The sequence below is a fragment of the Dama dama genome, chromosome 16, assembly GCF_033118175.1.
Source record: "Dama dama isolate Ldn47 chromosome 16, ASM3311817v1, whole genome shotgun sequence".
In the NCBI taxonomy this organism is placed as follows: Eukaryota; Metazoa; Chordata; class Mammalia; order Artiodactyla; family Cervidae; genus Dama; species Dama dama.
Genome location: NC_083696.1, coordinates 2,894,858 through 2,922,823, shown reverse-complemented (window position 1 = coordinate 2,922,823; position 27,966 = coordinate 2,894,858). Strand labels below are relative to the sequence as shown.

At 48.3% G+C, this 27,966-nt stretch overlaps 1 protein-coding gene across 4 annotated transcripts in view; it reads right to left on the bottom strand.

The window, feature by feature from the left end:
• Positions 1-27,966, bottom strand: part of CDK5RAP2 (CDK5 regulatory subunit associated protein 2) — a 176,535-nt gene that overhangs the window by 139,641 nt on the left and 8,928 nt on the right. For all 4 annotated transcript variants that reach the window (XM_061163293.1, XM_061163294.1, XM_061163297.1 and 1 more), the window contains exons 2-5: positions 27,082-27,149; positions 23,758-23,825; positions 7,562-7,672; positions 3,633-3,709 (exon numbers count right to left, since the gene is read on the bottom strand). In XM_061163293.1, the coding sequence (XP_061019276.1) occupies positions 3,633-3,709; positions 7,562-7,672; positions 23,758-23,825; positions 27,082-27,149 (324 nt within the window). The remainder of the gene's footprint in view (positions 1-3,632; positions 3,710-7,561; positions 7,673-23,757; positions 23,826-27,081; positions 27,150-27,966) is intronic.

Sequence of the window (27,966 nt, the reverse complement as noted above, 5' to 3'; positions counted from 1 at the left end):
ACACGCAGTGTCGCATACACACGGGGTCACATACAGGCAGTGTCGCATACACGCGGGGTCGCATACATGCGGTGTCTCATACACGTGGGGTCACATACAGGCAGTGTCGCATACACACACTGTCACATACATGCACTGTCACACGCACTGTCGCATACACGCAGGGTCACATACAGGCAGTGTCGCATACACGCGGGGTCGCATACACGCGGGGTCGCATACACGCGGGGTCGCATACACGCGGAGTCGCATACACGCACTGTCGCATACACGCGGGGTCGCATACACGCGGTGTCACATACACGCGGTGTCGCATACACGCGGTGTCGCATACACGCGGTGTCGCATACACGCACTGTCGCATACACGCGGTGTCGCGTATACACGTGGTGTTGCATACACGCGGGGTCAGATACACGCACTGTCGCATACACGCGGTGTCGCATACATGCAGTGTCACATACACGCACTGTCGCATACACGCGGTGTTGCATACACGCACTGTCGCATACACGCGGTGTCACATACACGCACTGTCGCATACACGCGGGGTCACATACACGCGGTGTCGCATACACGCGGGGTCGCATACACACGGTGTCCATACACGCGGGGTCGCATACACGTGGTGTCACATACATGCACTGTCGCATACACGCGGGGTCGCATACACATGGGGTCGTCACTGTAGCCAGAGGCGTCTGCGAAGAGGCTGAGGCGTGGCCACCGGCAGCCACGGGACTCAGCCTGGGCCTCTATGGCGGGGAGGCGACAGGAGAGAGTCACCGGGGCCAGGAGCGAACGGGAAGCAGCAAAGCCCGAGTGACAGGGGCAGGACATGCTTAGCATCCGTGCGCCATCTGGGGTGAGGCGCTGGTGGAGAGCAAGCGGGAGCAGTGCAGTCACCGTGAAAATCCCGAGGGAGAAACTCCGCCCCGGGAGGCCTCCTGACATCGCCCTGCCCACCCAGTCCCCAGCCGAGGGGACTCCGCTTCCCAAACGTCGCCCAATCGTGCCAGCAGCTCGTCCCCTACCTCTCAGCTCAACTACTGGACTCGCCTCCTAACTCGCCTCCCTGCCTCCACCCCGGCTCCCCCACAGAACGTTCCCCACTTGGCCTCCAGAGTGACCTTTAAAATAAAAAAAACAAAAACAAAGCCCTGATTGTGTCAGTGGCTTAAAACTCATGACTGTTTTCCGTGGGATCTCAGGATAAAGACCAAAATCTCCAGCGTGGCCTCAAGACCCTGCAAGACGAGGCCGAGCCCCTAGGCGTGTGGGGTCACCTGAGACCTGCACACTCCCTTCTCCTTCAAGACTCTCCCCTCTTTCCCCTGGTTAAGGCCTCCTCACCCCCAGGTCTCATCGCAAATGCTACCTTCCCTGCTACAGACCTCTAGTTACAGACCTGCGGCCGCTGCGCTTGTTCTCACGGTGCCCTTTCTTCTCTGAGCCCTTGTCCCGATTTGTATTTACAGATCTACATTTCCAGGCGTTTGATCCCCATCACTGCTTCCAGAATGTGAGCCCCAACCTGTCTGTCTGGATCACCACTCTATTCTCAGGAACCTAGGCCAGTACCACACATAACAACTGCTTGATAAATATTTTTTGAATAAATTAATTAAGCTGATCAGATCAAGAAAGGGCCCCAAACTGCAGTCTAGGCACTTGGGGAATCTATGCGTAGAGACGTGGGCACCAGCCAGGGAACGCTCAGCCCAGTGTGCTGGTATCGAGGCGTGCACGTGGCCTTTGTGAGTCTGGGTCTCCGTGTACACACGACTGGCAAGAAACACGTCCTGGCCAAGATCCGCAGCAGGCAGGGCGCTGAGTATGTAACAGACCGAATTCTACTACTGGCTCCCAGGCTTGGTAACATCGATTTGACTTCCTGCCCAGAGAACGATGTTGCTTCCAAACAAGGACAAAAGCAACCAATGAAAACAGTGTATTAAGGGAATACCCTGGCAGCCCAGTGGTTAGGACTCGGGGCTGTCACTGCCGTGCGCCTGGGTTCCAGGAGAAACCAAGATCCTGCAGGCCACACGGCACAGAGAAAACGGAAAAACAAATAAAAACACCAACAGGCTAGTCCGGTTTGTTCATTCACTCATCACTCACTCAGGAGAAGATATCACATGTGCAAGGTCAGCGTGACCCCGAGAAGCCCGGACCAGGGCCTCCAGTCTCCTCCGAGCCCACAGCTGTCCACGCTGGCTGCTGGCTGGGAGACAGTAACAGGGACCATGGAGGCCGGCCCAGCGCAGCGCAGCTGTGGGCGTGTTTCAGCCGCTCGGTCATGTCCAACTGTTCGTGACCCCACGGACAGCAAGACCCTCTGTCCATGGGATTTCCCAGACAAGAATACTGGAGTGAGTTGCCATTTCCTTCTCCAGAGGATCTTCCCAACGCGGGGATCGAACCTGCACCTCCCGCCTTCCAGGCAGATTCTTCACCAATGAACCCCTGGTGAAGCCCTCACAGGGCCGCTGTGCCCCGAGCCGCCGAGGAGCTCCGCCGCCGGGGCCGCCAAAGCGTGACCACACGAGCTTCCAGTCGGGTCCTCGGTGGGTCAGCTCCAGGGAGTCTCCATCATCTCTCAAGTGAAACTCAGCGCACTCTCGTGTCGCGCCCCTGCTCATAAAATGCCCTCTGTCATTGCACCCCCATCACACCCCACTTACAAGCTCACCCACTGCCCATGCGCTCCTGAGAAAAGGGAGGTCTCTTTTCAAATCCTCAGCACATTTACCTAAGAAATGTTTATGAACGAATGAATAACCAACTGAGATACAGACTCTTCTCGGAACTGTGATTGCTGTTCAATAAATATTTAAATTAATTAACTGATTGATTGATTAAAATATTAGTTTTTGATTTGTTTAATGCAGTAGAGCCCTTCCTTTAATGAAATACTACAAGGGACCCTAGTACAGAAAACACACACAAAAATGAGTTACTCTGGCTGGAGCCCCACGCCCTGCCCCCGTGCCTCACCCAGCTCGGGGGTCCCTCTAAGACACCCAGGCCCTCGGCCTTTCACAGCGATGAGAATGAATGAGCTGCGGCGGTAACTGACGGTGTAGATGGATCGCACAGACACATCCTTAAGGGGAGAGGCCAGACACAAAAGGGCAGGTGCGCGGCAGATGGCTCCTTCTCTCTGAGTTCAAACACAGGCAGAGCTGAGCAACGCGGGCGCCAGTGGCGAGCGCAGAGGTGATCTCTGCGGAGGAGAGTGCGTCCCGGGAGCACAAAGGGAACGGCCCGGGGTCTGACGACCTCCTGGTCTGTGGTCTGGACGGCGGCCAGTGCTTGCTTCACGGTGCCTGCTCCGTGAAGAGCATCACGCTGCACACTCACCATCAGCACATTTCCTATGCCGTGTTTTTGTAACATACTTACAGGAAATGGTTAGATAGATGAGATGCTCAGACAGCATCACCGACTCAATGGACACGAGTGTGAGCAAACCCTGGGAGATGGTGAAGGACAGGGAAGCCTGCTGTGCTGCCGTCCACGGGGTCACAAACAGCACTGGGAGCAGCTGGCTTGGAGACTCAAGGCTGTCCTCTCTGAGCACAGCCCGCCACCACCACCAGGCCCAAGAGGGGGGAACAGGTACTCACGAGGCTTTGATGAGCAGCCGCTCTCTCTCCTGCAGCTCCCGCTTCAGACTCTCTACTTCCACCTTGAGCTCGATGTTCTTCGGGACAAGATCAGGAGAGAAAAGAAACCGTGTGAAACACAGGCCATCCGAATGCCTTTAGTGGGGAACACGCCATCAGCATGAACTGGCTCCGCGATGCTCGTAACGGGCAGATGTTAGACTGAAACCCTCATTAGCCTTGGAGCGCAGGGAAAAGGGGATTATTAAACACTGGTGGGCTCCAAAGAGAGCCTTGGATTTCTCAAGGCTTGGAACAATTATGTAAATTTTCTAAGCACCCAACAGCCAGAGCACTCAAACATTGAGGCATAAATGTCATACAAGTGAGGCTGATTTAAAAATTGTTTGCCCTCCGCCAAGCAAATTTACAAGCAATTCTGCAGTTTGTTTTTCCCATTCCAAGGCAATTACTTCTGGCTGTTTACAGTCATGCATGTGGTGGTTGGAGCAGTGGGAACGTGTTGCAGCTTCCAAACAACATGTGGATGGGAAGCCACATCACTGCCTGTCTCATTTCAGTGTGAGATTTCAGGGTACCTCCTTCCCAAAGAGCTGTGACTACACGGGGCCCGCTGCCTAGAGGGGACACCACGGGCTCTCTTCCTCTTAACTGACGGGGACAGAGGCAGACACACAGGGCCGTGGGCCTGTAACTCCTGTGACAACCCAAAGGCAGGATCTTTGGCACATGGATCACAAGATGAGGCTGTGGGGCAGAGACAGGCTTTGAGAACCAGTTCCCCAAAGTCCTCAGACGGATTAGATGAAGTCACCCAGCACAGAGGCTGTAGTCTACGGAGTGCAGTCCAAGGGTGTAGTCTACGGAGGGCTGCTGTAAATCCAAGATTTCTGTAATCCTGCACCTGCTTTATTCTAATAATGTACACCAACCTGACATTCTATTCCCTAATACATGTGTATCACTGTAAATAAAAATAACATTTCCAGTACAATTTACAATCTCAGAGGACATGCCTCCCTCCTTTCAGCCAAGCAGCCCCAAAGGGGAGAGCACCCCGACTGAGAAGTCAGCCGGGATGGAAAGGCCACGGCCGTGGGACTTGACAACTGTTCAGCCGCTCAGTCATGTCTGACTTTTGGCAACCCCGTGAACTGCAGCATGCCAGGCCTCCCTGTCCTTCACTATGTCCCAGAGTTTGCTCAAACTCACGTCCATTGAGTCAACGATGCCAGACCTGGCTTCAAATTCTGTCTCCACTCTTTACTGGGCAGAAGCCGCGCTGAGTCAGCGGATGCTCGCCCCCTCGTTCCTTCACGTGATGGACACACACCGACCCCTGTGACAGGCTGAGCCCCGGGTGAGCGTCGAGGCCACCGTGGTTGGCAAGGCAGACACAGCCCCTGCCTTCCTGCTCATATCCAACACGAAAGCGGAAGTGCGAGCCTATAACTGACCTTAGAAACACAAGCCTGAGGGACTTCTCTGATGGTCCAGTGGCTAAGAGTCCTCACTCCCAACACAGGCGGCCGAGGTTCGATCCCTAGCCAGGGAACTAGAGCCTGCAAGCTACAGTGAAAGATCTTGGACGAGGTAACTAAAAAGACCCTGCATGCAACAACAAAGACCCCATGTGCCGCAAGATGCAGACAAATAAATAAAAAAAAAAAGTTCTCATCACAAAGGGGAAAAAAAAATATTAAAAAAGAAAAGGAAGAAACAGCCCTTACTCCCCTCTCAGATTCCGCAGGGGGTCACGCGGCAAACACAAGGCCCAGCTGCCCTGGTGGATTCAAGGACTAGATGAGCTAACAAATGAGACGGGGAGACGGGGCTCAGGCCGCGTCGTTTTCTTCACTGCCAAACAACGGAGACTACGGAGGTCATCTCTGCAGAGTTTTTCCTAGAAACACCGACCTCTGCACAGAGGACGGTGAGTGACCGCACACAACGTCTTCAACTGTGGTTTTGGGAAAACTGCAGAAACCCCCTCAAAGAGAAGATTCCTCTTCCAGCTCTCCGAAGGGCAGAGAGCTTCTACGTAACAGGTGATGTCACATGTTCTAGGTGGTTTGCTTTCTGATGAACCAACGGGCAGCCCCAGACCAGCGAATTTAAAAGACGACACGGCTAACATGTCCGTGAGATTATTTTTTGCAAGCCTAATACTTCAAGCTATAAACTTATATACATGGTGATCATATTTTCTAAACTAAAAATCAACACACCATATAAGTATAAAATGGAATGTCATTATAAAAATGAAGAAGCTCTTAAACCACTATTAAGGAAAGATATGCAAGATATTGTTAATATCAAAGCAGAACATGCTCACGTTTATGTAAAAAGGGCGTTGATACATAATACACACACACACAATGGCTGCTTGCATACACATCACATTTCTCTGCCTGAAGAATTAATCATATTGGTTAGATCTAGGGAACCAGGAGACAAGGGTGGAAGGAAGTCTTTCCAGTGTATACTTTCTACACTTTTTGATTCTGAGCCATGTACACCTATCCAAAAAATTAAAATTTAAATAAAAGTATAATCAAATCAAGCCATCTAGCCAAGCAATGGAAAAAGAAGAGCTGAAACTGCATAGGACAGTGAGGCAGCAGACCCAGGTTCAAAACCCATCTCACGGAGCAACTACATGATATCAAGCACGTTACTGATCTTTCCTGAGCTTCAGTTTCCTCTCCCGCAAGATAAGGATCATTCCCATGGGACAAGACTGTCTTGAGAATTAAAACAAGATGATGATGAATGTACAAACACCCAGGACAGGTGCCTGACCAAGAGGAAGCAGTTAACTTGTTTTTGATTTCCTAACACCCATATTTGTCCTGACGTACATGACAATCATACACAAGTAGGAAATATTTTAAGTGACAGGCTTTTCTTTAAAATTTTGATTGCGTCACCACTTCTTTCCCAAAAGGGGGAGATCCTCATTGTCTTTCTCTCCCACAATAAAGGGGGGAAAAAATTGGGTATTGAGGGACAAGGGAGCTTTTTAATTCTTGAGAAAGCTCAGACATACAATACAATCCGTCTTCAAGACAAGTCCATTTAAGTCCACCCACTAAAAGTTAAGGAGGGTTCGTTTTCCTCCTTCAAAGTTTCCACTGGTGCAAACTTCAGAAGAGGAAAAAAAAAAAGGAGTCTCAAGCCAAGGGCTAATCTCCTAGAGAAAGTCAAGAAAGGGGCACTGAAACATTGTCTGTCTCCTGCCTTTTCAAGACAGCCAAGTTCTTTTTTCAACTCCCAGAACCACGGTTTGTTTTCAGGCAGAAGCCTCTAGGTCAAGACTTGAGATAGGAATAGACTTTTTTCTGACAGTTATAAGCAAGCATGCAAGGAATACAGAAGAGTCGTATCACAGAAAAAAATGACAACCCTAACTTTGGGCTGCCAATGGAAGCCTCAATAAGACAATGATGATCACTGTCAAGGGCTGACTGTGTGCTGAGGCTTTTCATCTATCAACTCATTTTAATCCACACAAATAACCCCAGGACAGAGGGATTATCACTTAACTCTGGAAGCAAGCCCAGACAGCTGAAGGGACTTGCCTACAGTTACACAAGCTAGTGAGTAACAACAGGATTCAATTCCAAAGACATGCGCCACCATTTCACTCTTTTGTTTCAATTATAAATAATGAGAAAACGGCAATTGAGATATGGTAAGTCAGAATTCCATTTTAAGAAGAGAGAAAGACTCCCTTAAAATTAATCTTGTATCGCTTTGCTTAGTATTAAGGTCATTCTATTATCTTTACGCTCCCTGTAATCAATTCAAATGAAAGGAAAGCAGCGCTATCTACTCTTGCCAACTCTGAGAACAGATATTAATCGAATCGCTGCTTCGAATGACTCTGAGGAAACAGGCAGGGGCAGCAGCGCCAGGCGGGCACTCACGGTTCTGCAGACGCGCTCGGTGGGGCCATCGAACTCCTGCTGCATTCTTTCCTCGAGGAAATAGATTCGGAGCTTCAGGTTAAAGTTCTCTTTCTTCAGTTCAGTGATTTGCTACAAAAGAAGCACAGGTGGGTTATCGAAAGGAAGGTCTGAGGGACAAGACCTGCATGAATGCCCGTAGCTTCCCAGGCTACAAAGGGACAAGAGCTCACCTCTGCTACAACTGCACAAACCCAGGATCGAGAGCCACATTCAGGACCGTCTGGGCACTGAGATGGATAACGACTGAGTGGAGAGACAGAATTCACGACTCCACACTGAAAGCAAGTGAGTAAAGAAAGAAAAGGAAGGGAAGAAGGGAAGCTCTTCTTTACAAAAGGAATCAAGTTAATAAATGTAGAGTCGCAGGAAGAGAAACCCACCATCATACAACCGCCATAGCCGACTAACACACACATACCCGGTAATAAACGACTCGAGCAGAGATCAACATGCAAACGCAGTAGGTGAAAGACCACTGGAGGCACGGTATTCCCACCGTCTCAAGCCATCAGATGGCTCAGCATTTACAAAAGGAAAAAGCATCGTCGCAATTTAGAAGCCTAGCAGACATCACCCCAATCAACAGAATATATTACTACTGCCCCTGGCGGAAGAACTGACATGCTGTGCCTCCTGAACTAAATCGCTGAAGGTAAGCAATTTCATTTAAAAATGCCAAAATGCCTATAATCATCTCTTTTTCTTTTTGTCTTTTGGCAACTTAACAGCTTGTGAGATCTTAGTTCCCCAACCAGGGAAACCTGGACCCTGGCGGTGAAAGCACCAAGTCCCAACCACTGGACCGCCAAGGAATTCCCCACATACCCACACCCTTTAACCTGCAACTAATCAAGCGCTGTCAGACTTCCCTGGTGGCGCAGTGGATAAAAATCCGCCTGCCAATGCAGGGAACATGGGTTCAATCCCTGGGCCGGGAAGACTCCAATCGCCATGGAGCAACTAAGCCCGCACCTACTGAGCCTGAGCGGGCGGCAGCTGAAACCCGCATGCCCAGGGCCGGTGCTCCGAGGCGGGAGGAGCCGCAGCAGCGAGGAGCCCGCGCACCTCCACAAAGAGCAGCCCTGCCCGCCGCCAACCAGAGAAAGAAGCCCGCACGCGGCAAGGGAGACCCAGGGCGGCCAGAAATAACCGCAAACGAATACAACTGTTCTTACAACGTTTAATCGAGAGTCGTCAATCAAACAAATCCAAATTGAAGGGAGCTCTACAAACAATAGGCTCGGACTCTTCAGAAATCTTCATGACAAGCTCAAGACAAAAATGGCTGGGGGACTCCTCTAAATGAATGCAAGTAATAGAGGCCTGACTACAAAGTACAATAAAATCATACAGTGACTCTTGGAATCTTTTTACGCTATATGGAGACAGCTGGGGGACTCCGAATAACAACTTTCCACCAAGCAATATTATTATGAGTGTGTAAGAAAATGTCCTAAGCAAGAGATTCACGCTGAAGTTCTCAAGAGCACTGTCATAATATCTGCAACTAGCACCCTAGTGAGGGGGGAGGGAGGGGAAGAGAGATAAAGTAGATGTAACAAATTTAAAAGAAATGAAATCAAACTATATTCCCTGACCATAACGGACATAAACTTAGAAATCAGTAACAGAAGGAAAACTGGGAAATTCCCAAGGACTCAGAAATGAAATAGCACGTCTCTAAACAATCCATAGATACAAGAGGAAATCAAAAGACATTTTGAATAAATGAAAATCAAAATAAAATTTGTTGGATGCAGTTAGAGTAATACTTAGAGGGAAATTTATACTATTAAATGCTTTAGAAAAGAAAAAATATTTATACACTTTATATATGATAGCTCAGTTGATAAAGAATCCACCTGCACTGCAGGAGACCCTGGTTCGATAACTGGGTTGGGAAGATCCGCTGGAGAAGGGATAGGCTACCCACTCCAGTATTCCTGGGCTTCCCTGGTGGCACAGCTGGTAAAGAATCCGCCTGCAACGCGGGAGACCTGGGCTCGATCCCTGGGTTGGGAAGATCTCCTGGAGAATTCCATGGACTGTATAGTCCAAGGGGTCGCAAAGAGTTGGACACGACTGAGCGACTTTGGCTCACAAGGACCTACTGTGCAGAACAGGGAAGTCTACTCAGCGCCCTGTAGAGACTTACATGGGGAAGAATCTGAGCGATTCTACAGATTCTACACAATCACTGCGTGTACTCTACATGTGTATGGATGTGATTCACTTTGCCGTATAGCAGAAACCAACACAACACTGTAAATCAAGTATACTCCAATAAAAATAATTGTTTTTAAAAAAGAGTATTTCAAATCGATAATCTAAGCTTCTATTTTAAGAAACCATGAAAAGAGCAAAATAAACCCAAAGCAAAAAGAATGAAGAATATAATAAACATAAGAGCAGAAATCAGTGAAAAGGAAAAGAGAAAAACAACAAAGAAAAATCACTTTTAAAAGATGGCTCTTTCAAGTGATTAATGAAACTACTATACCTCTAGCCAAACTGGTAAAATAATAAATAAAAAGAGAGAGAGAGAGAAGACATAACTTACCCATATCAAGAATGAAAGAGGAATTATTACAGATCCCATAGTTATTAAAAAGATATATGAGAATAATGGATACAAATCTATACATGTAAACTGGAGAGCTTAGATGAAATTACACAATTCCTTCAAAGCTTCAAATTATCAAAATTTACCAAAGAAGAAATTAAGAGAAACTGAACACTCCTATAGCTATTTAAAAACTTACATTTGTAATTAAAACCTTCCAAGAAAGAAAATTCCAGGATGATTTCAGTAGCAATTTCTACCAAATATTTAAATCTCTACCAATTTTACACAATCTCTTCCAGAAAACAGAAAATGAGGGAACTTTCCCATTTCATTTTAGTAGGGCAGCATCACCCTCGTAAAACCAGATAAAACATTATTAGGAAACTACAGACTAAATCCTCTAACAGACAGACTCAAAATCCTCAACTAAATTTTAAAAAATTCAGTTCAGTTCAGTTGTTCAGTCATGTCTGACTCTTTGCAACGCCATGAATTGCAGAACGCCAGGCTTCCCAGTCCATCACCAATTCCCGGAGCTTGCTCAAACTCATGTCCATTGAGTCGGTGATGCCATCCAACCATCTCATCCTCTGTCATCCCCTTCTCCTCCTGCCCTCAATCTTTCCCAGCATCAGAATCATTTCAAACGAGTCAGTTCTTTGCATCAGGTGGCCAAAGTATTGGAGTTTCAGCTTCAACATCAGTCCTTCCAATGAACACCCAGGACTGATCTCCTTTAGAATGGACTGGTTGGATCTCCTTGCAGTCCAAGGGACTCTGAAGAGTCTTCTCCAACACCACAGTTCAAAAGCATCAGTTCTTCAGTGCTCAACTTTATCGTCCAACTCTCACATCCATACATGACCACTGGAGAAACCATACCTTGGACTAGACAGACTTTTGTCAGTAAAGTGATGTCCCTACTTTTTAATATGCTGTCTAGATCTGTCATAGGCTTTTCTCCCAAGGAGCAAGCATCTTTTAATTTCATGGCTGCAGTCCCCAACTGCAGTGATTTTGGAGCCCAAAAAAGTAAAGTCTGTCACTGTTTCCATTGTTTCCTCATCTATTTGCCATGAAGTGACAGGACCAGATGCCATGATCTTTGTTTTCTGAATGCTGAGTTATAAGCCAGCTTTTCACTCTCCTCTTTCACTTTCATCAAGAGGCTCTTTAGTTCCTCTTCTCTTTCTGCCATAAGGGTGATGTCATCTGCATATCTGAGGTTATTGATATTTCTCCCGGCAATCTTGATTCCAGCTTGTGCTTCATTCAGCCCAGCGTTTCTCATGATATAGTTTCTCAAGTTAAATAAGCAGGGTGACAATATACAGCCTTGACGTGCTCCTTTCCCAATTTAGAATCATTCTGTTGTTCCATGTCCAATTCTAACTGTTGCTTCTTGACCTGCATACAGATTTCTCTGGAGGCAGGTCAGGTGGTCTGGTATTCCCATCTCTTGAAGAATTTTCCACAGTTTGTTATGATCCACACAGTCAAAGGTTTTAGTGTAGTCAATGAAGCAGAAGTAGATATTTTTCTGGAATTCTCTTGCTTTTTCTATGATCCAATGGATGTTGGCAATCTGATCTCTGGTTCCTCTGCCTTTTCTAAATCCAGCTTGAACATCTGGAAGTTCACATACTGTTGAAGCCTAGCTTGGAGAATTTTGAGCATTACTTTGTCAGTATGTGAGATGAGTGCAATTGTGCAGTAGTTTGAACATTCTTTGATATTGCCTTTCTTTGGAAAATTGGAAACATATTAACATATCATGAGTGGGATTTATCCCAGGAATCTAAGGCTACTTCAATATTCCAAAGTCAATCCATGTAATCCACCAAACTAAGAGACCAAAGAAGAAAAAATACATATGATGATAACAAAATGTGCATAAAAAGCATTAGACACTCAATAACCATTCAAGATAAAAATTCAGCAAACTAGGAATTCAAGGAAACATCCTTTATCTGCTAAAGGACATATGTAAAAATAAATCACACATCTACAAAAAACATGTTTACTAAAGATGAAGAACAAAATGCTATTCCCCTAACATCAAGAATAAAGAAAGGATATTGGCTCTTATGATTCCTATTCAAAATATATTTGAAGTTCCAGACAGTGTGATAAAACAAGGGAAAAATATAAAAGGCATCCAGATTGGAAAGGAAGAAGTAAAACCACCCTCACGTGCAGACAACATGACCATATATACAAAAAATTCCAAGGAATCTACCAAAAAAAACTCCCAGAATTCATTGAGTTTAGCAAAGTCAGCATGCAGGTATCAATCATATTTCAATATACTAGCAACAAATAATTGAAAGCTGAAAAAATTTTTAAATACCATTTACAATATCTCCAAAAAGGAAGATTTGTAAGTACAAATCTAGTAAGACATTATGTATGTCTGATGAAATCAAGAACCTAAATAAAGGAGGAGACTTACCAAATTCATGAATTGGAAACCCTTCTTTTAAATCAATAACTGAGCTTCATCAAAATTTTAAAGTTTGCTTTGGAAAAACAGTGCTGAGAGAATGAAAAGGCAAGCTACACACTGAGAGAAAACATTTGCAAATCACAAATCCAACAGAGGAACGGTATCTAGAATACATAAGTATCTCTCAAAATGTCATTGCTAGGAAGCAACTCAATTTAAAAAAACAAAAACAGGCAAAAGTTTTGAAAAAACACTTCACAGGAGAAGATACACAGATGACGAATAAGCACAAGAAAAGATTTTTAAGCATCTTTACTGCTGCTGCTAAGTGACTTCAGTCGTGTCTGACTCTGTGCGACCCCATAGACGGCAGCCCACCAGGCTCCTCCATCCCTGGGATTCTCCAGGCAAGAACACTGGAGTGGGTTACCATTCCTTCTCCAGCACATGAAAGTGAAAAGTGAAAGTGAAGTCACCCAGTCATGTCCAACTCTTAGCAACCCCATGGACTGCAGCCCACCAGGCTCCTCTGTCCATGGGAGTTTCCAGGCAAGACTACTGGAGTGGGGTGCCACTGCCTTCTCCATAAGCATCTTTAACCATTAGGAAAAACTGAACTAAAACTACAATGAGATACCACTACACAACTATTAGAATGGCCAAAAAAAATTTTTTTTAACTGATAATACCAAATGCTGATGAAGATGTGGAACAAATGGAAGTCTCGTACTCTGCTGATGGGGGTGCAAAATGGTACAATCACTCTGAATAATAGTTTGGCGGTTTCTTACCCAAAAAAACCACATTTACCATATGACTCAGCGACTCCAGTCCTAGGTATTTACCCTAGAGAAGTGATAACCCATGCACACACACACACACACAAAACTTATACAGGAATGTCCGCTGCAGCTTTATGAATAATCACCAAAACATGGAGAGAACTCAAATGCTCTTGAAAGGGTGAATGAGTAAGTGCACATCCACATGGTGGGAAATACTCAACTACCATGGTAGATGACGACGTGAATGAATTTCAAAGATATTACGGTGAGGGGAAGAAGTTACCCTCAAAAGATTACAAGCTGTATGAGACCACGTATATGATCTCTGGAAAAAATCAAAATTACAGGGACTGGGAATAGAGGGATGGCTGCCAGAGGCCTGGGTGAAGAGTCTGACCACAAAGAGGGAACACTAGGGAATTTTTGGCATTTTGGAACATTCTGATTGTGACTAACAGTCACATGAGCCTACAACTATATACACATATACCAAAAAAAAAAAATCAAATATATTTCTTGATTATGGCAAAAGTTACAAGGGAGTATACATATGTCAAAACTCACCTAACACTTAAAATTGCAGGGTGTTATTTTATGCAAAAGGAGAAGGGAGTGGCAAAGGATAAGATGGTTAGATATCATTACCAATTCAATGGACACGAATCTGAGCAAACTCCAGGGGAGCCTGGCATGCTGCAGTCCCTGGGGTTTCAAAGCGTACGTAGGACAGAACTTAGAGACTGAACAATGACAACTAAAATAAAATAGAGTAAAATATTAATAGCTGTACCTGAATGTTATGTATCACCATAAATATACATTCATTGGGGCTTTTCTTCAACATTTTAAAAAATAATTGGTAATAGCACATAATACTCCTTTTAATAAATTTTTGAATACTTTTACAACTGATAAAAGAAAATGATAAGCATACTCTACATTAAGTACATTTCAAATTTTCCACCCCTGGCCCCTTGTTAACACTTAAAGTTTCAATTTTGAGGCTAAGAAGAACAGAGCAACAAGCAATTGATAGGTTCATTAAAGCCTCCCTTTTAAATGTTTTAAGGAAACAGCACATAAAACATTCATTCAAACAAAAAGTCTACCCTGCCAGATGCTTCCTATAAAGAGAAACCTATTCCATTACTCGGCTACCAATAAATTATTTATGGAGGTTGCTAAGAATGCCCACATTGTGCATGCTGCTAAAATTCTTAGCAACATTTGAAAGAATATTTGTTCTATTTATAGGTGAAGAACTTTTTTTTTTAATGAGAAAAGGTAAATAAGCCTTCAGAAGGTCACTGCAAACGCCAGCCAAGCCCCAATGAATAAAATGAAATACAGGCACCAACTTTTCTGCAACAATGGCAGTCTCGTTCTCTGCTTAATGCCAGTCCTCATCAAGCTTTCTCTGACGACCCCACCAAGCTGGACTGGGGTCCTTCTAAATGTTTCCATACACCCTTTAATTTCTCTGTCACAGCAACCTATCACACTGCAGCCTACCAGCTGGGTGATTTGCCTTTCTACCCAATCCATCTCTAAGAGATGGGAAACCATATCTTCTTTTGTATTTTAGTCTACAACATAAAGAGATAGTCGTTAATACACAATAACAATGGAGTGGTCAGAAGGCTGGACGTATTTACGAATTTCTTAAAGGCCACATGATGCAAGGAGAGACCCACAGGCCTCAGAGTCAGACAGACATTGCTTTTTCCTATCACTTTTTTAAGATTTTTTAAAATGTGGACCATTTTTAAAGTCTTTTATTGATTTTGTTCTGTTTTTAAGTTTTGGCCCCAAGGCATGGGGGATCTGAAGTCCCTGAACAGGGATCAAACCCACAACCCCTGCATTGAAAAGCGAAGTTTTTACCACTGGACTACCAAGGAAGTTCCTCCATCACCCTTAGAATAAGACTTCCTGGGCTTCCCCGGTGGCTCAATGGTAAAGAATCCATCTGCAATGCAGGAGATGCAGGTTTGATCCCTGGGTCAGAAAAACCTTCTGGAGAAGAAAACGGCAATCCACTCCAGTATTATTGCCTGGAAAATTCCATGGGCAGAGAAGCCTGGCAGGCTACAGTCCACGGGGGTTGCAAAATTAAAATAAAAAAAGCTTGGTGCCGTGGCCGCAGATTTGTGTGACCTGGCTCTACGCTCGACCGTCAAGCGCCCTACCCCTTGTTGGCAATGCTCCACCATCCCGGTCCTCACATAGGCCGGGCCTCGTCTGCGTGCACGGCTCTTCCTGCAGCCCTTGCCGGGAGGTTCAATCTCAGGCCTTCCACCTCAGGGTAAATGTCACAGCCGCCACAAGGCTCCTCCTAAAAACTGGCTCCAAAGAGGCCATCTCCACTACCTCCACCAAGTCACTCTCACACGCAGAACTCTTATTTTCTTAAGAGAAGTTGTCACAACCTGCCTTCATCTTCGATCCTTACACATGTACTATTTGCTATCACGCCTGCTATATGAATATCATCACTTGTGGAGGGCAGGGACCTTTGCAATCTATCTGCTCACGGCTGTTCCCCCTGAGACCGTAGCACAGTATCTGGGACACAGGGGACACTCCATCAACATGTGTTGAATGAACGAATACAGCCGGTCCAGGCTGCCTTACTAGCCGTATGACTTTAGTCAAGCTCATGATTCTGTGTGCCTCAGTTCCTTTATCTATAAAAATGGGATTATAATAATGCCTCTTTCAGAGAGCTATTGTGAGGATTTAAAAGAAATTAATTGGGATATTTAGTATTGTGCCTGGCATAGCGTAAGAACTTAAAACATTAATATTCTTTTCATTTGTACTTTTCATCTGCACTTGAAGTAGGTTTAAGAAATGAAAAAAAAAAAAAGAGTGGAAACACTGAAAATTGCTTACCATACAATAGGAATAAATACCTGAAAATCCACCAAATATGACTCAGAAACTCAGTGCTCAAAAGTGGGTGAACACGAGGGCGCTACTTGCCACGTTCCAGCCCTGGCAACCCGAGTGAGACCATGGAGTTGGAGCCTCTGAAAGAGGAACCATCCCAACTCGGTCCCAGCTCCGCAGCAGGACACCCTCTGAAGGCGCTTCTTCTACTCGGCCACTGGGACTTCCTCCCACTCCCTGTCAAAGGCCTTCCGAGCCTAGGCCACCATCAGAAAGGGAAGTAAAACAAAAGCCAACAGCATAAAGAAGAAGCAGGGCAACTCAACCACCCGAACTCTCAGCCAGGAGCCAAGCTTCTGGCGATGTGGCCGTCAGTTTCAGCGGCTTAAGAGGGCCTGGGACCCCACAGCGGAAGCTCACCCCCCAGAGCACCTCTGGACTGCAGGCAGCAAGGACCAAGAGCAGGGGCCGTGGGTCAGTGGAGCCGGAAGGGGACTCAACTCCCAGCGCCGTCACCTGTGAGCCACGCAACCTTGGGGAAGCAACTGCATGTCTTTGAGTCACTGTTCGCTCATCAATGAAAAGAGGATCCAAGTCAGTTACCTCATGGAGGTGTTGTGACACTACATGAGCTACAGTACCTGGCAGAGCCTGGCCCTGAGCAAGCAGAAGACACAGGATCACTTTCAGAATGAATCCCCTTCTCACTCAAGCCCTCAACATGCAGATCTTCATGCTACCATCGATCTTTTTTATCCTCTTTGAAAGTCTAAAAACTGTTAGACCATTCACCCAGACATCACAAAAACCATGAAATCCTGCTGCCCAGAGTTCATTTCTGGTAAATAACACGGCATGTAAGGCAATTCTGTAGCAGGAGCTAAATGGGGTGAGTAAAATGAAGAAGACACTCTAGAATTAGTTTCTGATTCCAGTACTCTCCCAGTGTCCTCAAAACATCCAGAAAGCTGTTGCTAGGCAAACCCCTATTTATCCACAAACAATACTGGAGTAATAACAGAATCTTAAATGTGAACCCAAACAACACTTGGAATGCAACTATCTTATGAAATCTACTCTCTATATATTCTTTTCAGCCTTTGCTCATGAATACACATTTTTTTTGTAAAATTGTAACATAAGTGAATTTGTATAATCCATTGCTTCCCCTAACATGTCTTAAATATTTTCATGTTGCTACAGAATTCCATAATTATCACTTAAATGACTGCACTGAATTCCACTGAATTGATTCACAGTCAATTGCTTAACCATTTCCCTGCTGAGCACGCATGGATGCAATGTGCTCCAGAAGAACGCCTGCAGGCTTTCCGAGCAGAAAGACCAGCCGTGCATTTGGCCTTCTTTCTTTTTCTGGATCACACTAAACTCCTGAGCGAATCACTGAATCTCTCCAACCTCAGCTTCCTCACCTGGGAAACACCTTCAACACAAGTCTGTTGCAATAAGCCAAAGAGATGACAAATGTAAAAGAGAACTCCCTTGTTCCCGATTTTTCACAATCATACACAATGTGACAACACCTTCATGCTTGCAGCTTTTCCCTTCTGCTGGGTTCTTTCCTCAGGGTGAATTTCCCCAAGATGGATTATCGGACTCAAGAGTAATATTATTTTTATGACCATCAAAATCCCTTTCCAAATGGCCTTCAAAAAGATTGTAAAAATTTACACTGCCCAGCCCGCCATCTGGCCAGGTTTGCAGAGGGCGTGGCCAGGACACTCGGAGGTCTGAGAACTCAGAGCGGTGGATCCAGCGTGCAGGAGACCAGCCTACTACGCAGATGAGCCTCTGCCCTCAGCACTGACCAGACCTCTGGCCCTGACAGGCCCCATATCCTGCAGAGCCAGGACCACAGAGCGGCGGAGACAGGCACTCCGCCAGCTCCAGGGTGCTGTCCGCCACTCCCGCCAACCTGCGCCCCGCACGATTCCTGCTCTCCTGCCTGCTCTAAAGGCGCCGCCCATTCTCCTTCTCAGCCTGCTCTCCTAAGACTCTGGGGGGACCCGCGTGCCCCTCCCTCCTGCTACACTGCTCCAGCCCCGGATGCACAGAGCGCAGCGGCCACGCCCACCGGCTCAGGACCGGACCGGCAGTGTCCTGGCCTGTGTTGCTTAGTCCTCACCACGAGCCCAGGCGTTAAATACTACTACTCCCACTGCACGGGTAAGGCAACCAAAATCTACAGCTTACAAGGTAACACACCTGCTTTTATCAGTAAGAATTCATCGACTACCATCTTGTTCAGCTGGGTGTTGAGCAGGAGGGACACAGAAGAGGACACACAGGTAAGCAGTCACACCAATAAAACACGTAACTGCGAACAGTCATCAGACTCCGGGCGGAAAGCACTGCGTGCCGAGTGCTGGGTCCCAAGTGAACGCGGGAAGGGAGCCACGGGCGGCCTCTCTGTAAAGTCACGCAGACTAAGCCGTGGAGGTCGGGATCCCGACGCTCAGGAGGAAGAGAAGGGGCAGTCCCAGCAGGGGGAGGAGCACGCTGAAGGCCCGACCACGCGGCTGAGGAGGCCACAGAGGCTCCCAGAAGCTGGAGAGCAGTGTGACGGGAGACGGCAGCAGCCGGTGACGCAGGCAGGGTCACACGCGCCTTGGCAAGGAGTTAGGCATTTTGTTCCAAGGTCAAAGAAACATCATAGCCGGGTCAGCGGAAACTGACAACTGCCGAGGAGAACCCGGGGGAGCTGGCTGCAGCAGAATCCCCAGGACAGAGCGGACAGCCGGCCCCGACTCCCCGCCATGCGCCAGGCACCAAGTGAAGGGCTTTCCACACCGGAACTCATGGGACCCTCACACCAGTTCTGCATGAGAGACCATATCAGCCCCGCTTTACAAAGAAGGTTCTAGAAGCAACTAAACAAACAGGGTCACAGGTCTGCTAGTGTGACAGGGCCAGACCTAACACCCAATTCTGGTCATTTCCAGGTACGTGTCATATCCACGTGTCCCGCTACTTCAGAAGCTTCAGGGCCATACAAAGCAGGCGGGGGCTGAGGGGCAGGGGAACCATCTCCGGGAGTCAGACACCCAGCACACAGAGGCTACAGGGCAAACTGGAAGATGCAAACTCCGAGCCATGGCACGGATGAGGCATTAAAGTTGACCAACTGCCTCGCTGAGACCAAGACTTTTCAACAAAACGGAATAAGTGCCCCGATACAGAACCTCAGTGCAGCTGGGTTGGAGGCAAGAGCAGCAGAACCTGTCCTAAGGGGAAAAAAACACCGAACTGTACAAAGACACGGGACCAGGACACTCATCACCGCTTTGTTTACCACAGTGAGGAATTAGGAACAGTCTGAACGTCACACAGGAAGAGGTTACGTAAATTATGGTCCAACCTATCCCTTTTAGTACACGTCTTTATGAACTTAAGACGGTCATCACATAATACTATCCACCTGAATCAACAGAGACAGAAAGCTACACGTGTCACAGTAAAAGCCAGGAGTAAACTCTTCTGTCTGTGGATAAAGAACAGCTACCCAGACTGGACACGCCGAACCAGATTCTGGGTCTCCCCAATCACTCACAGCATTCTGAGAGAGACAAAGGGAGAGACAGATTGTAGGCTCTGGAACCGGTCACACCAGAGAAACAGAGTCCCTTACAGAACACCGCTCGGTCGGGCCTCCTCGGTCCGGAGCGCTCCCCGAGACGTTATCCTCCAAGAAGGACCAACAAGACAGGCTCCCACTGAAGACCACACTGACCTGCCAGCCTCCTACCATGAGGCCTGCCGTGCAGATGACGACATCTTGGCTGGGGAAGGGATTAGACAACAGATCCCCAGTTGACAGACTCACAAGAAGGTGTGCGGTTTTCACATGTCAGAAGGGGACTCACGCAGAATCCCGAGTGCAGCAGAAAGACAGAGGCCTGGATTCAAAGACCAAGTGAGTCCCTGCCCCTCTCTGGGCCCAAGGCCCCCGTGTCAGATGCAGGGCCTGGATGAACCAAACCCAGGAGCCCTTTTAGCGCTGCAGTTCTGACTTTCTTCTCCACACCTCCAGACCCCACCCCTCACTGCAGCCTCCTTACTGATTACAGTACCACCAGCCTCAGAGCACCCAGACTGGCTGATCTGGGAAGTGATTTCAGTCACTTCCCTCCCCAGATTAAAACTTACCATTGAGGCCCCTTCATCTTCAGGACAAAACTCAAACAAAGCAGTGTAACATACAAGAGCCTGCAGACTCTGACCCCCGCCTGCTGCAATAGCCCCTCTTCCCTCAAACGCCCCCCAAGCCTCCTTCCAGCCAAAGGGCACTTGGATCCCCGCCTCGTCACGCCCTGTCACGCTCTCTCCGTGTCTGTGACACGTGTGCGCCCCTGTGCCTAGGGTCACCTCCCAGTCTTCCCACCTGGGCTAACCCCTACTCGTCCTGATGAGCCAACTCAAGAACACCTGCTCCAGGGAGGCTGCCCAGAGTTCCCTGGGCCAGGATCAGGCCCCTGCTCTATGGCCCACAGCGCCCTGGACTTAACCTCTGTCACTGCATGATTTTCCTATCCATCTCCCTAAACAGACTGAGTCTCCTGGTGGGCACTTAATCTACTGCAAATTCCCTAGCCCCTGGCACAGCCTGACACAGGACATGGATTTGAAAATATCCACTGACGAATGGCTAAACTCTAAGCAAAACCAAAAGGGCTGTATTTTGCTAGACCCTCGTTAACAGACTCTGATGTTCAGATATTCGTAAGCCAAGACTAGAATAAAAGAAATCATGAGTTTCCCCTTTAAGTCCAAAGTATTGTAGCCCTCTCTTTAATATGTGTGCAAACTTTAAAATCAGCATTAGATGCCAAGAGCATTTCCTATAAGCACCCCAATGCAGAGATCCTGCATTTAGTAGCTCAGGCCAGATGAAATTTTTCAGTGACTTATAGACCTGAAAGGGAAACACTAAGAACCATGTTGTCATTTCAATTTCAACTGCAGAATTTGTTCTTGAAAGTGCTACAATAAAAAATATTAATGTCATAAAAAAAAACCCTAACAGCAGTCAAAGGCCCACAGTCGTAAAGACAAAACATAAACCCTAAAACGTACCGGCACAGAAGGCTCTCCCTTGCCTTTCAGAAAATCAGTATTTGGGTCATCAAGAACACAGCTGAGAAAGGGAAATGTGAATCCCGTGACAGAGTAGAAAAAAAATGACAATAAATATAACCATAAGGAGAAATACGCATCACACAGGATGAACTCTGTGCTAGGCATGTGTGCTTCACACACATTCCCTCATGAATCTGCACGATGGCCCTGTGAAGCAGAAACTAATAACACGCCTGTTTTAAAGACAAAGAAAGCACAGACAGGTTAAGCGACTGGCCCAAGGTCACCCAGCAGACGGCGATGAGCAGGCAGCCTGGCTTCAGAGGCCGTGGCCCTTGGCACAAACTGCGCCTGAGAACGGCCCTGCCACTGCGCATCTCTCGGCCTCCGCTTCTCCGCTCTCCTGTAATAAGGGGCTTCCCTGGTGTCTCAGGCAGTAAAGCATCTGGCCGCAATGCGGGAGTCCTGGGTTCGGTCCCTGAGTCAGGAAGATCCTCTGGCGAAGGAAATGGCAACCCACCCCAGTACTCTTGCCTGGAAAATTCCATGGATGGAGGAGCCTGGTGGGCTACAGTCCATAAAAGGGAGCTGGATTCAATTCTCAGATCTCTCCCGGTTCAAAAGGCAATGGCAACGTGTAAAGCTAAAATTCTAAGATTGTTAGATTTTTCCATCTAGAAACAAAAATCAAAACTGTGCCTTTCAAAAATTAAATAACTCTGTATCTCACAGAGCTGCTTCGATATTAAAGTAATATATATGAAGAGCTTAACACTTACAGTTCCCAGCTCAGAGCAAGAGCTCAATAAACAGTAGCTATTATTACTCTTATGATAAAACACGAACAACCATTTAATAGTGGAGCACATTTTAATTATACACGATGTGGAATAATCAAATCTCATTTGTTTGAGGCCCCAGACCCCACAGCATATATCAGGTTGTACAGCTGAAATTATAACAACTCAACGCTCCAGAATTACTTGTTTCCATTAGAGATCTGACAAGTCATTTCTTCAATTGGTCACTGGTGGTTTGCAGATAACTATTAGCAGTAATGAGTGTTCTAAATTAAATCCAGAGACAGTCCCGTTCTGTTCGGGAAAGACAACTGGGGAGAGAGAAACATGATTGTGGAACGTCCTTCCCTCTGTGTCCTGCGTCTGCTCCCTGATAAATATCTCCCGTGTCTTGCATAGTATGGATTTCATTTGGTTACAAATGAAGAAGGGTCTAATTCTTCCCATGATAAATGAGCACGCTGAGCAGGTAACTTGTTAAGGAGAACTGGAATTGGGAAAATAACCTTATTTTCCTGTTACTTGACAACAGACCCCATCCACTAACAAATGAAATGCACGATGCTGGCAGACAGAAAGCATTGCAGTCAAATCCATCACCAAGCAATCCATTCTTAGACAATTACCACGCCAACCTGGGAACACATCGCTCATGCTTCATTCAACAAAGACGCAGCCTGCAAGATGCAGAGAGGCCGCCCCACGTGGTCGAGAGAATAAACAGCTTCAGAGTCACCAAAAGCCCGAACTCAGATTCCAGCACTGTCACTCATGCACTATGTGGCCATAGGTGAGTCTCTCCTGGTCTCGAGACTCCTCACCTGTAAAATGGGGCGACTACAGAATGCCTGTCACAGCGCGGATTCAGTGGGGACCACAGACAACGTGCCTTCCATCGCAGGGAAGCTCCCGACACATGTTGTGGCTGTGCTCCGTTTAGTTGCTCAGTCGCGTCCAACTCTGCGATCCCACGAACTGTAGCCCACCAGGCCCTCTGTCCACGGGGATTCTCCAGGTAAGAACACTGAAGTGGGTTGCCATGCCCTCCTCCAGGGGATCTTCCCTACCCAGGGATCAAACCCAGGTCTCCCGCACTGCAGGCAGATTCTTTACCACCTGAGCCACCAGCAAAGCCCAAGAATACCGGAGTAGGTATCCTATCCCTTCTCCAGGGGATCTTGCCGACCCAGGAATCAATCGAACGGGGGTCTCCGGCATTGCAGGCGGACTCTTTACCAGCTGAGCCACAGGGAAGCCCTTGACACACCTCAGCACCTCCCAACTGTGCTCCATGGTGACACCTTCACCCTCAGGACACCAGAAATACACCAAACTCCCCGAGGCTGGAGAACACCGCCACTGTCAGAACCCGTAATGGCCTGTGTGCAAAGGGCCAGCCGTGCGGGAACGTCACAGTGCCCCAGAGAGTGCCCACGAGCCCCGGCCCTCCTCCAAACTCTGCCTCAACCTGCTTGGACACGTCTCGAGAACCCAGGCTCCCTGTGGGTCTGCCGGACAGCACTGCAGACATGCGCCGTGAGGGATGCTAATTCAGGGTCTCTACTTACGTTTTCAAAGTCCTTCATGTTCCGCGCTCTGGTGGGAGACACCTTCTCTTCCGACACGTTTGGCAGCACTATAGAAAAGCAAAACAGACACAGGAAAACGTCACAATATGCAAACCGCCCCACACCCCTACTAGGGAAAAAAAAGTGTAGCTTCCACATTATATTCTGTCTTGTGATTTGAGTCTACAGAAAGCTTTAAGTCATTATATTTCAAATATTTAAAAATTACTTGAACTGGCCCCAGTGTAACCATGTAAATGTCCGAAGAATGTACAAAGGTGTGAGCTGTTCAGTCATGTCTGACTCTGCAACCCCATGGACTGTAGCCCGCCAGGCTCCTCTGTCCATGGGGTTTTCCAGGCAAGAATACTGGAGTGGGTTGCCATTCCCATCCCCAGGGGATCTTCCCAACCCAGGAATCGAACCCGGGTCTCCCACACTGCAGGCATATTCTCTACTGTCTAGCCACCAGGAAATCCCCCGTAAGTGTCAGAAGATGGCCCCAAAGAAAGCATGCAGCAAGCAGAGCAGAACTGCCACGATACCCACTGCCCCTGCCGGCCCTTAATCTGTTCTGTTGGGTGGGATGTCATCTTCCTACGTCAGCACTTGAAACAAAGCCTGTCTGACTTGACAGCAGGGGTTGGCACATTTTTTCTTAAAATGCAGACAATAAACATCTCAGGCTGTGTCGGCCAGACGCCAGAAAGCCTCCAATTTGTGACAACCGCTCAACACAGAACAGCCGCGGATGCTTCAAAGGCCCAGAAGCCACGTTCCGACAGAAGTTCATTTTCAAAAGCAGGCTGCGGGTCGGAAACTGCCGATCCCTGCTTCAGAGTGATTCCAGACTAAGGCAAAACCCAAACCTTCCACAGCTTCTCAAACTCCACAAACATTTATTAGACCACTCCTCCGCGCCGAGCACCAGTGAGGTGCTGGGGAAGCCGCGGAGAAAGGGGAGCAGCGGTGAGAGCCGGGCATCCGGCAGGCAGGACGGAGGCGTGTGAGCAACGGCTCCGCGGGCACAAGTGCTGGGCACTCCTCAGGGGCTGAGACGACGTGTGCTGAGTGAATGAAGGGATTCATTCTTCCCCCCAGTGGGCGCCGGGGGCCTACTCTGCTCGGGGCCATTCTAGAAACAAAACAAATAGAAAGAGCCGACAGCCTAGAAAGAAGAGACAGACAATAAACGGTAGGTGATTACAGAGTATGTACAAAGGTGATCAGTGCAGTGGGGAGGACGGGAGATGCCAACAGCAAGGGCGAGGTGAGGACTGCAGTTTCAAATGAGGTGGTTAAGGATTTCCCTGGCAGTCCAGTGGTTGCGATCCACGCTCCCAATGCAAGGGACGAGATGCAGGGGGCACAGGCTCGGTTCCTGGTCAGGGAACTAAGATTCTGCATGCTGCACACCATGGCAAAGAGAAGAAAACGAACCAACAAATAAAGTGGTTAAACTGAGGAAGGGCTGACCTCTGGGCAGACTCGGAGAAGCCACAGAGAGGGGCCTGGGGTGGCAAGTGCCGAGGGCGTCTGAGGACCAGCCAAGAGGCCAACGGACGGGAGAGCAATGAAGGGGGGACAGCAGAAGGAGGGGAGCAGGGTGCTTGGCGACAGGCTGAGGAGGGCCTCTCAGGACACGAGGATTCTGAGCTCATGGGGAGCGTGGGGGACTTCAGTTCCCAGAGGCTTCCTCTGGCTGTTGAGAACAGATCTTTGTGAAAGGCGCTGAGAGAGAAACAAGGAGAACAGGTAGGAGAAAGCGGGGAGGATCCAGGCCAGAGGTCACGGTGCCCAGGCCAAGGAAGGCGGGTGAGCAGCGGTCCAATTCGTTAAATTAAGCAGGCCACTCGTTAAGTGGCCAACATGAAGAAATGCAATGAAAGGCAGCGAAAACGCAAGGTTCAGAGAGGAGACCGCATGGAAGGCAGCCTGGGGAGAGCCAGGGAAGCGTGGGCCAGAGCTGAGTCTGCAGGGGGCGGCAGGCAGAGAGGGGCGAAGGCCAGAGGAGGGCGAGGGCACGGCGCTCGGGGCTCAGCAGAGAAGAGGCCTGGGAGCCGGCAGGGCGCCAGGTAGAGGGCACACAGCCGCCTGCCCGCTGCTCAGCGGCCGGGCTCTGTCACCCGCGGCCGCAGCCCCGCCCAGGGCCCCCCACTCTCCAGGCCTCCAGGCCAGCTCATCTGCTGGGGACAGTCCAGCCGCCCCGCTCCTTCCTGAGAGTAAACCTCCTTGTCAGCGCCTCTCCCAGCTCCTCACTCCCCCGCTGGCTACGCTGGCCTGTTGTGACCATTCTTTAACTGTCTGCCTTCCAGGCATGATCTGAGCCACGCTCCAGGCTGAACCCCCTGCGGAGCCCAGAGCCTGGCAGGGAGCAGATGCCCACTACAGGCTGAATTAAGGAGCAGGCCGATCAAGTTTTCTGGTCCCAACGGCCTGGGGGCAGAAGGCAGAGAAACCAGAACTGCTGGACTGTAGCGTTAAAGTTGCCAGGTTCTAAAGGAAAACCTGAGGGTGGTCCCCAAATTAACATCTTCTCACCGTGTGAAACTTAGGTCGTCTGCTCTAAAAACTCCTTCTTTTTGCACGTAATCTCATCACTTTGGAGACGGGGGAAAAAAAAACACCAGTCAAACTATCTCTAAGATATTTCAACAAGGTGAATTATTAGCACTTCCACAGATATTGATGAGAGCATCCACTCTCTTTCAGAAACAGAAATGATGAGGAAGGCTTAGCAAAACCCAAACTGCAGAACAGAGTTTCCTCCTAATCCAGCTTCAGCCCAGCAGACTGCTTATTTGCTCAGCGCCGTCTCCTGTGGTCTACCCAACTATGTGTCTCCGAAGGGCAGGCCCATGTAGGAATGCCGGGCCCCAGCCAGCACACGGAATCCAGCAGCCTGCCAGGAAGCCCTTGGCACGCTCAGGTTTGGACAGCCGCACTCCAGGGCCTCCAGCCGCTTGGGAGCAGGAACCAACGGAGTCTCTGAACCTGACCGAGTCACCGACGCAACATCCAACCTCCCCTGGTCGTTCGGTTCAGCAAACACTGGCTGAAGCCCCTATGCAAGCGTGGTGGTGAGAAATGAAACTCATGAAGTATGGCCCAAAGGACATCTGTTCCTCTAGCCTAGTGCTTATGAAAGGAGGTGAGGAGTGGGTCAATATATACATTAAATACTGCGCCCTTCCTTGGAGCCAAGCCATGCCCGGGAGCGCTGGGCCTTGGAGCCATCGAAGCTCAAGCCCAGGCTCCCGGCTCAAGGCTCCCGGCCCTCACGGCCCAGCACCCACGGCCCCTGTTCTTACTCTGTGTACTTACCACCGTTTCCCAAACCAGCAACAGGGCTGATGCCGTCCGCGTCATCCGGCACACTCAGAGCAAGGCCACTAGGAGAGAACATGCGCGACAAAGAGGAATCACTGTCTGAGCAGCAGAGGCGGCCGGACCCCCGGCCTGCACCCGACAGTCAGCGGAGCTACCCCGAGGGCAGGCCGTGCGGAAGGGAAGACCCAGGCTCGGGGCTGACCTGTGGCTCTCACGCTCACCAGCTGAGTGAGCGTGTTCGGTCATGGATTCATTCACACAGCGAGTGTTCTGTGGGCCACCGAAGGCCTGGGCGCAGAGGCACCCGGCCAAATGTAAGCTACTGATGCTCCTGAGTCACACTGCTCATTAACTGATTACACGGGGACACCACCCCTCAACCTGTAAAGATTAAATAAGTTAGTGCATATGAACACCCAGCACACAGGAAGTGATCTGCAGGAGGCATCGACTGGTGTTTTTGTCAGTGCTACTATTACCATTGTCAACATGCCTATCACAACTAAAAATCAAGCTTAAAAGTATCAGGTACTCATTTGGATACTTTAAGAACATCAGACAAAAATGCAAAATTCACTGATTCCAGAAGTTTTACTGGCTAAATTATACAGGCAGGTTCAGTGAGGATGTGAAGACACTGACAGAAAACGAAAACCATGATAGGAGGTGTGGTTCAGCAAAACGCAGGTCCCTGAATTCTGTTCTGCCACATACCTCTCCCGGCCCCGCTTCCTCATCTGTAAAGGAACAGCATCTACTTCGTGGAGTAACTGGTGATTAAACAAGACACCTAGGGTCTGGCAAGTGCCCTGCATACCGTGAGTATTCCATAAATGGGAGCAAAGTACCCTTGTCACCATGAAACATACAATGCTCTGT